General features: G+C 55.0%; 3 protein-coding genes across 3 annotated transcripts; 2 read left to right on the top strand and 1 right to left on the bottom strand.

Annotated features, from left to right (window-relative positions):
• Positions 1–3,110: 3,110 nt before the first annotated feature.
• Positions 3,111–5,623, top strand: pgd1 (6-phosphogluconate dehydrogenase, decarboxylating). Its single transcript, XM_006962961.1, has 5 exons — positions 3,111–3,238; positions 3,670–3,798; positions 3,883–4,438; positions 4,555–4,992; positions 5,068–5,623. Exons 1-5 carry the CDS (start codon positions 3,225–3,227, stop codon positions 5,506–5,508), a joined length of 1,578 nt encoding a protein of 525 aa, XP_006963023.1. The 5' UTR covers positions 3,111–3,224; the 3' UTR covers positions 5,509–5,623.
• A 1,046-nt stretch (positions 5,624–6,669) lies between these two features.
• On the top strand, positions 6,670–9,228 carry TRIREDRAFT_104573 (uncharacterized protein; the record flags this gene model as incomplete). The annotated part of the gene is made up of 4 exons (XM_006962960.1): positions 6,670–6,711; positions 6,798–7,064; positions 7,156–8,467; positions 8,918–9,228. 4 exons carry the CDS (start codon positions 6,670–6,672, stop codon positions 9,226–9,228), a joined length of 1,932 nt encoding a protein of 643 aa, XP_006963022.1.
• Positions 9,229–10,040: 812 nt separating this feature from the next.
• Positions 10,041–11,655, bottom strand: chi18-6 (glycoside hydrolase family 18; the record flags this gene model as incomplete). Its single annotated transcript, XM_006962443.1, has 3 exons — positions 10,041–11,097; positions 11,164–11,262; positions 11,333–11,655. 3 exons carry the CDS (start codon positions 11,653–11,655, stop codon positions 10,041–10,043), a joined length of 1,479 nt encoding a protein of 492 aa, XP_006962505.1.
• Positions 11,656–12,316: the final 661 nt, after the last annotated feature.

Genomic DNA, 12,316 nt, shown 5'->3' with positions numbered 1-12,316 from the left:
AAGAATTTATATATAAACCTAGAGTAAAGTGCATATTACTATAACTAAAATATAATATTATAGCTAATTTAATAATATATAAGGGTATATTACTAGTTTAAGTAGCTTAGTTAGTTAGTCTTAGTATAGTATAATAAACTATATATAATATATATTATAAAAAGGTTTAAGATATAGGCATTATAAAAGTATATAAGTATAAAAATATAATTAAAGTAGATCTTATAAGTTAAGCAAGCTAATTAATAACTATATTACTAGTCTGCAGTAGCTAATTAAAATACTTAGCTGGCCTTGCTTAGCTATAACCTTTATATAATCTGCAAGTCTAGTGCTTAGTATAAGACTATATAAGGTTTATAGTTAATAAAATTTTATAAGCTTATGCTTACTTATACAGGTGTATTAATTTTTATAAGACTTGCAAGACGCCACTTCTTCCTAGTAAGGTAGGTACTATATATGAGTAATATAACGCGAGTTTAGGCGGTGGTGCCTCACGGAAACTGCCGTGACGCGCATCAGGCCATGCATGAGCCGCCAGCCGACACTGCGATTCGTTCAGGACTTTAGGAGATGTTGCTTTCCGGTGGAATGCTGGTGCTCCGTTGCATCCAGAGCATATCATCATCACTGGGCGTTGGGACGCAAGGAATAATTCCGCAATCCCGCAAAGCCCGACCGACGAACGTCTTTGCTGTTGCGTCTGCGTCTTCGTGGTTTATAAGCGGCCCCAGCTCGCCCACTTTTTTTTCGATGGAGGTGACGGCAGAAGAGGAAAGATGGAAATAGAACAGGGCCTCGTCAGTCTGGTGTTGCTGGTTTCTATGGTCAAGAGTTGAAGAGATGGCATGTGTGTTCATATTCAGGTATCGGCACAAGATGCCATTGTCATTGCTTCCAGCGAATGAACAAGAGCAGCAACTTGCTTGAATCACTGATATGCCATGCCAATTCTCACGATACTCGAGATACCACGGTAACCTACCGCCTTTGCCTTGGGTACGGTATGCTACTTGCGTTCTGTAGCAGCGTGCACTTGCACGGCCTTGTTCGAGGCTTTGGGAGAGGGGGGACCCGTTGTGCTTAGGGGATCAGTAGCAGGTCCTTTCAATCTTTGTCCTTACTCGTGCTGGCTGGGATCGGGAACCTTGCTGGGCCTCATCGTGAGGCACTTCAGGGCGGCCTCTGATTGGTCGGCGGCGAAAACTGGAACGTTCGTCACGGCGGAGGCTACCCGGAGCGGCTGGGGCTGTTTTATTTGCGACTTGGTTTCGGGAGAGAAGTGTCTGGTGATGTATGTATTTCAGGGTGAGGCGACATGAGTAGCAAGGGGAATCAAAGGGTTGTCCATTCTGCCGTTAAGTAGAGATGAAGCTGGTGATGGATGCTGCTGCTACTCTATATAGAGGCATGTATGTAAGCTGTTCCAGCAAGAAGCAGCCGCTTACACTGCATTAGGTGCCGCCAAAAGAACGGACGGATTCCAAAAGGCAATCAATCGGGCGATTTGCCCCTCTCTTTCTGAATGGTTTTGAATGGGGGTCACATACCTTGTTGAGCACATGGAAGATCAAACAAATCCCACTCTATCATACACAGTCCCTCCTCCGTCTTTGCCCCCCTTCTCCCTCTTTTACAAGTACCTAACAATACATGCACCAAGCTGCTTGCTCGGTGGCTTAGGTACCTACCTAGGCTCTACGGTTTGTTTTTCGGCCCGTAACCCCAACCGGCACTGGACGGAGCTCGAATGGCCTGTGGCTAGCGATTCAAATTCCCCATGCCAAATTACCTCATTGCTCTAAAGGGTGTGGGACGGAAAGAAAGAACCTGGGCTGACTTGCAGATGCATTGATGATGAAGAATGCTTGGAACTTTCTCCGTTTCTAGTTCTTTGCCTCTTGCTTCTCTTTGGTTCATCAAAAGGCTCATGCGCGGCACTATTCTGTGACCCCCGACTTGGCGGCAAGCGAGCGCGTTCCAGAGTCGGGTGTCGGATGGCAACTCCTGTGAAAGGGCACGACGTCTCACCAAGCTGGACTACCTTGTCTTGTCGTCGAGATGGCTGCCGGGGTGTTTTCTTGGCTTGTAGTCTTGGTAGCATGCTGACATAGGTCTGGCTTAATGCTCTCTTTGCCTGAAACTCTCCGTGTGTAAAGGAGTGTTACTATATACTTTGCCCCTGTCGTCTGTGTTGCTTCCGTACCTTAGTCTATCTGGATATGATGCTTCTTGGTATCAAGGGAAGAGCAGCATCAACTTAGCAGTCAATGCATGGACATGTTGCTGCAGTGCCTCGAGCTCAGACTGCCCTAGACCCCGGTGGTGCTACGCTCTAGCTTATATCACGCAGATATGTAATTGATTACTACAACAACAAGCTGCCCATGCTGTATGATGAATGGCGCTCAACCCGAAGCAGCCGGCCATGGGAGAGGCGACATTGTATCACGGTTGCCGTGGAGGGTGGGGCGGACAGAGGGCAATGGTTGGATGGCCTGGCAGTTGCGCTCATATGAGTGTCCCGAAGCAGTTATTGGTGTTTTTTTGCCCTGCATGATGAGAGAGGCCCTTGAATTTTCGTTCTCTGGTCTCTGCTTGGGATGTGTATCGTATACGAAGTAGTAGTACTACTAGGTAATAATAGTACCTAGGCTGGTTAGAAGTTTGCACGAGGTAATGTTAGAGCCCGCGATGACGATGCTACGCCCCTCGCCCAATCAGGCCGCCGCAAAGCCCGCTTTTCCTTCTCACCTGCCGGAGACCTCCAGCTACCTTAGGTATCCAAGATAGGTACCAAAGATGCCAGGTACAGTACTCGTCATGCCTGAAGAACCAACCTGGAACAAGTACCCTTTACCTACTACCTTACCTAGAGGAACCGGCGGAAAAAAAAAAAGGGCCTCCCTCCCTGGGCGCTGCTGGCCGCCGTTGTCGATGGCATCCATGGTTCATGTTGGGCGATGGATCCCCCGTTCCGGCCCCCCGTGTTCCCACTATGTGCCACTACGTGCCACTACGTCCATCCCACCATCCCACTATATTTACTTACGCCGTCCCTCCCCATCCGCCCTGGACTGCTGCTCCCTTCTCTCTCTCTCTCTCTTCATTCTTCATCATCCCCAACTTTGCTTGTCCTTGCTGACCTGCTTCTTTTTTGGAAACCTCAAATTCCATCCAATACCCCCTTCTTCTTTGCTCTCCCGCCAAATCCTCTCACAATGTCTGGCCCTGTGTAAGTCGGCTCTCCTTGTCTGCTTCTTCACCCCTCACTCCCTCAGCTTTTGACCCCACCACCCCGCCCCGAAAAAGCCCAGCTCATTACCTCTGGATGACCTCAATTCCCGCACTGAGGCGACGGCATCGTGGCCTCTTTGTCTGGTGTTGAGGCCTCTGCGTTTGGCTGCCGGGAGAGGCGGTGACGAGACTGGCGGGCTGTTTGCTGCTACTGCTACTGCTGCTGCTGCTCGCTGTTGGCTTTGCTCCAGCATCGATGCTCCGAGCTCCGAGCTCCGTGCTTGCTGCTTGCTTCTGGCTGCTCTTCAGCCTCCACTCCACGCCGACTCTCCCAGTCTCTGTCTCCTTTTCCCCCCCCCAAAGCTGAATCAACCCCCTGAGCTTCTTTTTCCTTAAATCTATGTCCCCCCGCTCATGGTCCTGAGGCAGCGCTCGCCTCGCCAACATCAAGCTTGGCGGCGCCTCGCAACCGGACTCCTCCTCTGCTGCCGCCCAGGCTTCAAACAATGCTAACAATGTTCCAAGCGCGGATCTGGGCCTCATCGGCCTTGCTGTCATGTAAGTTGCAGATTAAACCTCCCCCCCTCCCAAATCTGGGTCTTCGTTGGCCGCCGTAAATCGCTGACACGCCCGCTCTTACAGGGGACAGAACCTGATCCTCAACATGGCTGACAACGGCTTCACCATCTGCGCCTACAACCGAACCGTTTCCAAGGTCGACCACTTCCTGGAGAACGAGGCCAAGGGCAAGTCTATTGTCGGCGCCCACGACGACAAGGAGTTCATCAGCAAGCTCAAGTCGCCCCGCCGCATCATGCTCCTCGTCCAGGCTGGCAAGGCCGTTGACGAGTGGATTCAGCGACTGCTGCCCCTCCTCGACGAGGGCGACATCATCATCGACGGTGGCAACTCCCACTTCCCCGACTCCAACCGCCGCACCAAGGAGCTCGCCGCCAAGAAGATCCGATTCGTCGGCTCCGGTGTTTCCGGCGGCGAGGAGGGTGCCCGCTACGGCCCTTCTCTGATGCCCGGCGGTAACGAGGAGGCCTGGCCCTACATCAAGGACATCTTCCAGGCCATTGCCGCCAAGAGCGACGGCGAGGCCTGCTGCGAGTGGGTCGGCGACGAGGGTGCTGGTCACTACGTCAAGATGGTCCACAACGGTATCGAGTACGGTGACATGCAGCTCATCTGCGAGGTAAGCCTGGCCCCGATCTCGGCTCGCCTAGCAGCGTTGTATACACACGCAATGGCTGGCTGGCAGTTTAGAATGACATGGCGTGAGTTCGTGACTAACAGGGGGTCGTCTCTTAGGCTTATGACATCATGAAGCGTGGCCTCGGTCTCTCCAGCAAGGAGATCGGTGACGTCTTTGCTAAGTGGAACAAGGGCGTTTTGGACTCCTTCCTGATCGAGATCACCCGCGACATCCTCTACTTCAACGACGACGATGGCACTCCTTTGGTCGACAAGATCCTGGACAAGGCCGGCCAGAAGGGAACCGGCAAGTGGACCGCCATCAACGCCCTCGACCTCGGCATGCCCGTCACCCTCATCGCCGAGGCCGTCCTGGCCCGATGCTTGTCCGGCATCAAGGACGAGCGTGCCCTGGCCTCCACCAAGCTCCGCTATGTCGCCCGTGGCAGCGGCAAGTTCGAGGGCAACAAGGAGCAGTTCCTCGAGGATCTCGAGCAGGCTCTGTACGCCTCCAAGATCATCTCCTACGCCCAGGGCTTCATGCTCATGCAGGAGGTATGAACTATTTTTCCCGGTATACCTTGCTTCAAGCGCGTGGACTCTCGAGAGCTAACCCATAATTTCTCACAGGCTGCCCGCGAGTTCAACTGGAAGCTCAACAAGCCCTCCATCGCCCTCATGTGGCGCGGTGGCTGCATCATCCGCTCCGTCTTCCTCAAGGACATCACCTCTGCTTACCGCAACGAGCCCGAGCTGAAGAACCTGCTCTTCGACAACTTCTTCAACGACGCCATCCACAAGGCCCAGCCCGGCTGGAGAGCCGTCGTCGCCCAGGCCGCCGAGCTGGGTATCCCCACTCCCGCCTTCAGCACCGCCCTGTCGTGGTTCGACGGCTACCGCACCAAGGACCTCCCCGCCAACCTGCTGCAGGCCCAGCGTGACTACTTTGGCGCCCACACTTTCCACATCAAGCCCGAGTTTGCCTCAGACAAGTACCCCGAGGGCAAGGACATCCACGTCAACTGGACCGGCCGTGGCGGTAACGTCTCCGCCTCAACGTACCAGGCATAAAGCTGCTTGGCTAGAAAAGGTCGGAGGAGAATCAGTCAAAGTTGGGTATGAATAGCAATGATAATGTTACATAAAAAGGGATAATTAGTCTATAGTGCGAATTCAAAAAAGCAGTAAAAATTATCGGCGGGCTCCGACCCAAATACGAGTGATGTGTGAGGTGTCTTGGAAACTGCAACTAGGTAGGTCGCTCTCTATATAGTACCTACCTAGGAGGCCGGGGGTGTTTTTGGTAAGAGATTTGAGAAGAGAGCGACGCTCGTCAGAGGTCCTATAATAGATTTGGGCTTCTGGTAAGTCTTATCTGTCGAGGAAATGACTACTGAAGCTCTTGCCAGCGCCTACCTCTTGCCAAATCTCTGATAAAAAACTGGGCCCGCCTGGTAGGTACCTTATGTAGGTATGTTTCGTGCTCTATAGGATAGGTACACGGCGATAGCAAGGAGTTGACATGAGATGAGGGAGAGGGGCATATCTTATTGACGCCAAGAGCTCATGTCGAGCATATCCGATGCCGTCTGAGAAAAGCTGCTATGTGAGGTATCAGACACTGTAATGAACAGAGTATCGCAAAGTTGCCATGTTCCAGTGATATGGAAGGGATAGTATTTCGTTATAGTACGAATTCGTACCGTGTCTGTCCTACTTCGAGCCTTGTGTGTACTCGTCCAGTACCTCAGAATCTCACCGAGAGGTGGACCCACTCTTGTACCCAAAGCGATCTTGTCATTGGCCCTCGCCCTTTGTCCAGCCTCGTCGCGACAAATTCGGGTTTCGCGCGACTTCAAACGACAGCCGCACGTCTCGCATAACTTCACGCCTGTGCCATCTCCGAATCTTCGCAGCCTCGCCCGCTGCATCTGCGTCGCCGACTTCGCCTCCCCGGACTCCTTAGGCGTCACACTCTGACGTGTCCTGCGGCGCGCATTGGACATTGCACCGGATTGACCGGCCGAATTACAGCCATATTGCAGCTTGCGATAGCCTCTCGCGGGAGCATATTCATTACCATTCTTTTCCCCTTCAATCGACGTATCGTCCTATTACCTCTTGGATGCCTTGAGCTGCAATAGAGTAGCTGGACGCGAATTCCTCGTCGCCAACACCCTCGCCTCCTAATACAACAGCGAAAAGGAATCAGAGCAATCGACTGCAGCAAACATGGCGCAACCGAATCCCAGCAACAGCGTCCCCCAGGACCTTGTGAGTCCCCTCGCTATGCGACTTCTGCAAGCCGTCGCCATGCCACCTTGGTTCTGCTGCTGCTAACACAACTGGAAAAAAAAAAGATGCCACATGTCCACCTCATCTCGTCGTACCGATACCCTGCGATCCCCCGGCTCGACTTCAATGAGGTTGCCAAGTGGCTCATGGCTGCGCCCCAGATCGCCAGAGACCAGGCGCCTTTCTTCTGGACGTATCTCGACAAGCCCGCCGACGGCACCATTCTGTTGACATGGCAGCCCCTCTCGCGGCTGGGGACCAACTTTGCCACGGATGGTTTCGTCTGGGCGCCGCCCGAGCAGATTTACAAGCACGACCTGGGCAATGGACTGGTCAGTCTCTTTGCCCCCCCTCGCTCTCTTCCTTCGAGAACATTGAGCCATGGTTGAATAACGTTGGACACTGGCTGACAACTGATTGCAGATGCTTGAGATATACTATCTCAAGGCAGGATATATCCCTGGCGAGCAGTTCGCCCTCCACGCCCGAAGACGATTTCGACTTGTTCCCGTCCCCGGACACCCCAACCCCCCGCAGCCAGACCCCAACTTGTTCATTGTGCACTACGGCCCCGCGGAGATGAACGATCGCATCCCCGTTGCCATGATCCCGTATGACGACCGAGTGAATCAGATCATGCAGCAGCGCCACTTCCTTCAGAGAGCGGGCCAGATCCGCCGCAAGGAGTTCATGCTGTCCGACAGGGTCAACTGGCCCTCGCTGCCAGAGCTTACCCGCCAGCAGATGGGCCCCCAGATGAATCCTCGAGGCGTGCCTCAGCAAATGGCGTATCCTGCTCAGCCACCGGCCCCTGGTCCTCCCACAAAGAGGGCTCGCCAAAGCCAGGCTCAGGCTCAAGCCCAGGCCCAGGCCCAGGCTCAGCAAGCCGCCGGGCTACCACCGGGGATGCCACCCGTCGATGCCGCCTTCGACGACGAGGAGGACATTTCGAGGGGAGACATGTTTGATCACTTGACACCGAGAGAAATCTCAATGAGCCGCTACCAGCAGAACCACGAGTGGATGGAGGAGATTCTCTCCTCTGCGTACAGGATAGGTCAGATCACGCCAGCAGACCTGGGCCTGGGCCTCAAGGGCGAGCTGGCGTCCCTCACAGAGGGCATCTTCACTGCTCAGGGCGGCGAGGCATACAGCCAGGCTCCCGAAAAGGCATATGTCGGGCGTCTGGACCCTGGACAGGCGGATGAGTTCCGCAAGCGCGTCGACAACTATGTCAGCTCGACCCAGGCCGAAATGCGAAGAATGGAAGAGGAGCATCATAAGGCAATGGCCGCGTTGAGGGAGCACTCATTGCTGAAGACAAAGGAGAGGGAGCTGAGGGCCATTCATGACGGGCCCGCGGTGGTACACGGAATGCACCAATCCGAGGATGAGCCCGCTGGCCGCCATGTTTCCAAGCACTCCATCGATCAAATCGTGCACGAGGTCGAGGCATCGCTGGGTCGGAAGATTGTCGGCCTGCCGCTGTCCAAGCGCATCCAAGATGGCGGCTACCAAGCCCCGGCCCCTGAGCCTCCCGCGCCGGGCTCAACAGCGGAGCTCTCGCGGCAGCCGTCGCGGGCGGGCTCTCAGGCAAGCGGCGCCATGCTGGGCGAGACCGACATGGACATGGGTGACACGGCGTCCGGACTGCTGGACCAGATGCACACCGGCTTCTCTGCAGCGTCGACGCCGGTCAACAACTTCCCGACCCCTCAGGCCCATGCGTCCGCCGGTCCGTCCGGCGCAGCCACTCCATCACAGGCTGCAAATGCCGCCTCGCCAGCGCCAGCGCCAGCGCCAGCAGCATCGGCTTCTGCCTCTGCTTCCGCGCCCGCATCAGCACCAGCACCTTCAGCACCTTCAGCACCCGCAGCAGCTGCTGCTGCTCCGCCGCAGCCTTCGGGAGACGTAGAGATGGGCGGGACTGACACTGCTGCCGAGAACGAGGTACGAACAACGCCGGATCATGGCACTGGTAGCGGAGACTGGGTTGTGGTTCCCAAGGATGACGACAAGGCAACGGCTAACGATGCGGCTCAGACGACCACAACAGCAACGACCACGACTCAACCTCCCAATGATGCTCCGACCGGCGCAGCTGCTTCCACTGCTTCTCCTGCTGCTGCTGCTGCTGCTGCTGCTGCGCCTCCTGCTACCGCTGCCGCTCCCGCCCCTGCTACAGAGGGCGACGAAGGCAAAGCATCAACGCCGGCGGCGACTAACAAAGCGCCCTCAGCAGCGGCCACTCCCGCGGTCACGGAGGGAGGTTCCGTGTCCTTTGACCAAAACGACTTTAGCTCCCTCGGCGACCTGGACACGGCGGGCGATGCCCTGGCGGGATACGACGCCCCGGAGCTGGACGGGTCGGCAGGCGGGCTTGGCGACGGCCTGGATCTGCAGATGGACATGGAGGACTCGGCGTTTGGAGATGCCTTTCACGGCGTTGACGCTTCTCATACCCCCGGCGATGGACAGAATCAGGATGGCATGTAATATTCTAAAGAGCATGGGTGTGTGTGTGTGTGTGTGCGTTTGTAATCTTGTCTTGATTAGGTAGGAACTCGGGAAGAGAAAACAAAAAGGAGTTATACCTAGATATACTCGTGCTCTGTTGGTTTTACACACACGATGATATGGCTGCTGATGCCAGTGCTTTCTCTTGCGTACAGGAGGGGGTGGGATGTGCTATGTATGTTTATAAGGTGAAAGGGGGGGGGAGGCTTGTGATTTTGAGCCGTGAAACCCTCTGCTTGGATGCGTCGTTCAGTTTATGAGTGATTGATGCTCGATTTGATTGCAGCAGATAGTTTATGTTATTCTCCCCCCTCTGTTCTTTTATGCGACAAGAGGTTCAAAGAAATATCGTGATGTGTAGCAGAACAGGGTAGACGCCTGCGCAGAACTTGGGTCAAAGCTCATGAGAGAACAAGTCGCCGCCAAAGTTGACTACCTGGTAATAGTAATGTGTTGGCTTGCTGGGTTGAGACACCAGAAGCAAGTTGAGCAGAACCAGTGAGCATGAATATGACTTGATTACAGAATTGATTACGCCTAGATAGGAATCCAAAACTTGATCCAAAATAAATGATCGGGTATCGTCGCTTCACGAATCACCGCTCGACCGCTCTAAACGATGCATCGCCAAAATCAAACAGGCCCTTCTATGAGTCATCCGAGCCACAAACCTCCATGAGCTGAGAGAAAAACAACGCCTCGCAAGACCGGACAAAAGCCAACCGAACAAACGACCAACCGAACAAAAGACCATCCCTCACGCCAAGCCAGAACAAGGGCTAGAAGAAGAATCACCACCTCGTCGCATTCCGAATGTTGCTGAACTGGCTCTGAGGATAGCTCAGCATGTTCATGGAAATGTCGAGGAGGGCCATCTTCCGAGCCACCGCCTTGATAAGGCTCTCGTCGCCGCTGCGATCGCCCGACGCCTCCCAAAAGACTGCGCCGCCGAGACCCTTCTTGCCGAGGTACTCCGCCTTGAGCGTCGTCGTCTCCATGTTGTCGTACGTGACGAGCTCCCTGGTGGCGTTGTCGTAGCTGTAGGCGGCAATGATGTCCCGGTTGAGGTTGACGACGGAGCCGGGCCGCGGCAGGTCGCGGTAGAGCCAGACGCCCTTCTCGATCGACCCCTTCCCGACGCCTTCGTACGGCTTGCCAGGCCCGTCCGTGTTCATGAACGAGCGGCCGTAGAGGGGGATGCCGAGGATGATCTTTTCGGGGTTGACGCCCGCGGCGACGTAGTCGTTGACTGCCTGGTCCGAGTTGGCCCTGGTCCTGTGTGGGTTCGTGGCGTCGTGGAAGACGTTGGACTGGTCCCCGGACAGGTCGTCCCAGCTGCCGGCGTAGTCGTAGGCCATGAGGTGCCACGCATCGAGATACCGGTCGATGGCGGGCATGTCGAGCCACTTGTAGTGCTGCTGCGCGGCAGACACTGCAGCGGTAAGGAGGTAGTGGTACCGCTGGTTGTGGAGGCTCGCGTACTCGTCCAAGGCCTTTCGACACTCCCGCAGCAGGTCGACGAATCCCACGGCTTCGCGCTCGTTGATGGGGTACTCGTAGTCAATGTCGATGCCGTCGAGTCCCCAGTTGGCGAGCAGGTTGACCGCCGTCTTGGCGAAGCGTATCCTGCCCTCGTTCGTGTTGAGGACAGGAGCGAATTTGCCCGATTGCGACATGTTCCAGCCGCCAATGGACAGCAACGTCTTCATATGACGATGCCTCTTCTTGAGCAAGAAGACCTGCTCCACCGCCCCGTGGACGTCGTTGAGGCCCTGGGTATCGTTTCTTCCAGGACCGCCCGGAACGGAGAGCATCTTCTCTTCATCTGCCCAAGGATCCATCGAGACGCTGTTGAATGTCTGTCAGTAAGACGTCACTCTCCGAATAATTGAAACATAGCCGGATGACACATACACAGATCCATCGTCTTCGATCCCCGCAAATGCGTAAAGCAAGTGCGTGATGTCCTCTGCTGGGAGCTGCTGAGGCAGGAAAGCTGCGTCGTAGATGCTCCTGTGTGCCTTTGTTAGCAATTCCCATCTGAACCAAGGTCACCACCAACACGGAAGTGCAAACGACTCACCAGTCAGCATAGTAGACGACGTTTTTCTTTCGCGATGTGGGACCGAATCCCACCACCTCGGAGCCGTGTCCGTGCTCGATGCTGACCCCTGAGCTGGCTGGCTCAGGGCCGACTGGCACCGCATCGAAAGGCTCTCGGTGGACGGTTTCGACATCGCCCATCTCTGTGTCGAACGGGAGAGGACCGCTCGAGATGGCTGCCACCGACTCAGTGAGTGACGACGCCGGTGGGTTCGGAGCATCACATCGTTCACTGAGTGTAGCCGGGACAGCCACCGCCACTCTCGCCAACAGGGGCAAACCAATGCAAAGGAGTCTGAACATTGCGCTTTGTGTGGATGAAGCAATGTTGAGTTGGCAGGTTTGTGTGTGAAGAATGAAGAGACAGAATCCCTTTCGACGGGGGGGCAACCGCCTCTCTTATACCTGAGGAGGACCACCAAGGCCAGTCCTTAGTGCCATGCCCAGCCCAACCAGAGACATTATCCAACAGTATGGGCGTAAACTGTAGATAGGGCCGGTGTCATTCAACCTTTCCGTGAATTGCTGTAGACTCGGTGCCATCACGGAAGCTTTCGACGAAAGCGCCATCGAGCCATCGCCAAAGGAGACATTTGTGAAAACACAATGGTTGGGATTATGCTCGCGTGTGGCCTCAAAAGAACAGAAGGTCAACACCACCATTTGATTGCGCACAGAGGACGAAGCCGCGCGACCGGAACAGTCAAGAATCTCGGCCTCGGTGTATTAAGACAAAGGTTCCAAATGTTCCCGGTGGAGACCAACTGTCAACCGAAGCATCGATGGCGGTGACCCGGTCTATTCCAGGTCATGATAATGACTACGCCACGCATGCAGTTCTATCGTTGGCCTCCAGCCACCAGCTGCAATCCGCGAATTCAAGACACCACTGCTTTCGGGTCCAGACGAGGCTGAAGCTCGGGTGAGACATTTTACCTCAGCCAGAGAAAAGGGGGCCCGGAAT

The sequence above is a fragment of the Trichoderma reesei genome (assembly GCF_000167675.1).
Source record: "Trichoderma reesei QM6a unplaced genomic scaffold TRIREscaffold_3, whole genome shotgun sequence".
Taxonomy (NCBI): Eukaryota; Fungi; Ascomycota; class Sordariomycetes; order Hypocreales; family Hypocreaceae; genus Trichoderma; species Trichoderma reesei.
This window is presented reverse-complemented; position numbering and strand designations above follow the sequence as displayed.

Excerpts from the sequence above, each read along its gene's own strand:
- pgd1 (XM_006962961.1), top strand. Across the intron at positions 3,799-3,882 it reads CTCATCGGCCTTGCTGTCAT|GGGACAGAACCTGATCCTCA; the intron begins GTAAGTTGCAGA and ends CCGCTCTTACAG. Across the intron at positions 4,439-4,554 it reads ACATGCAGCTCATCTGCGAG|GCTTATGACATCATGAAGCG; the intron begins GTAAGCCTGGCC and ends GTCGTCTCTTAG.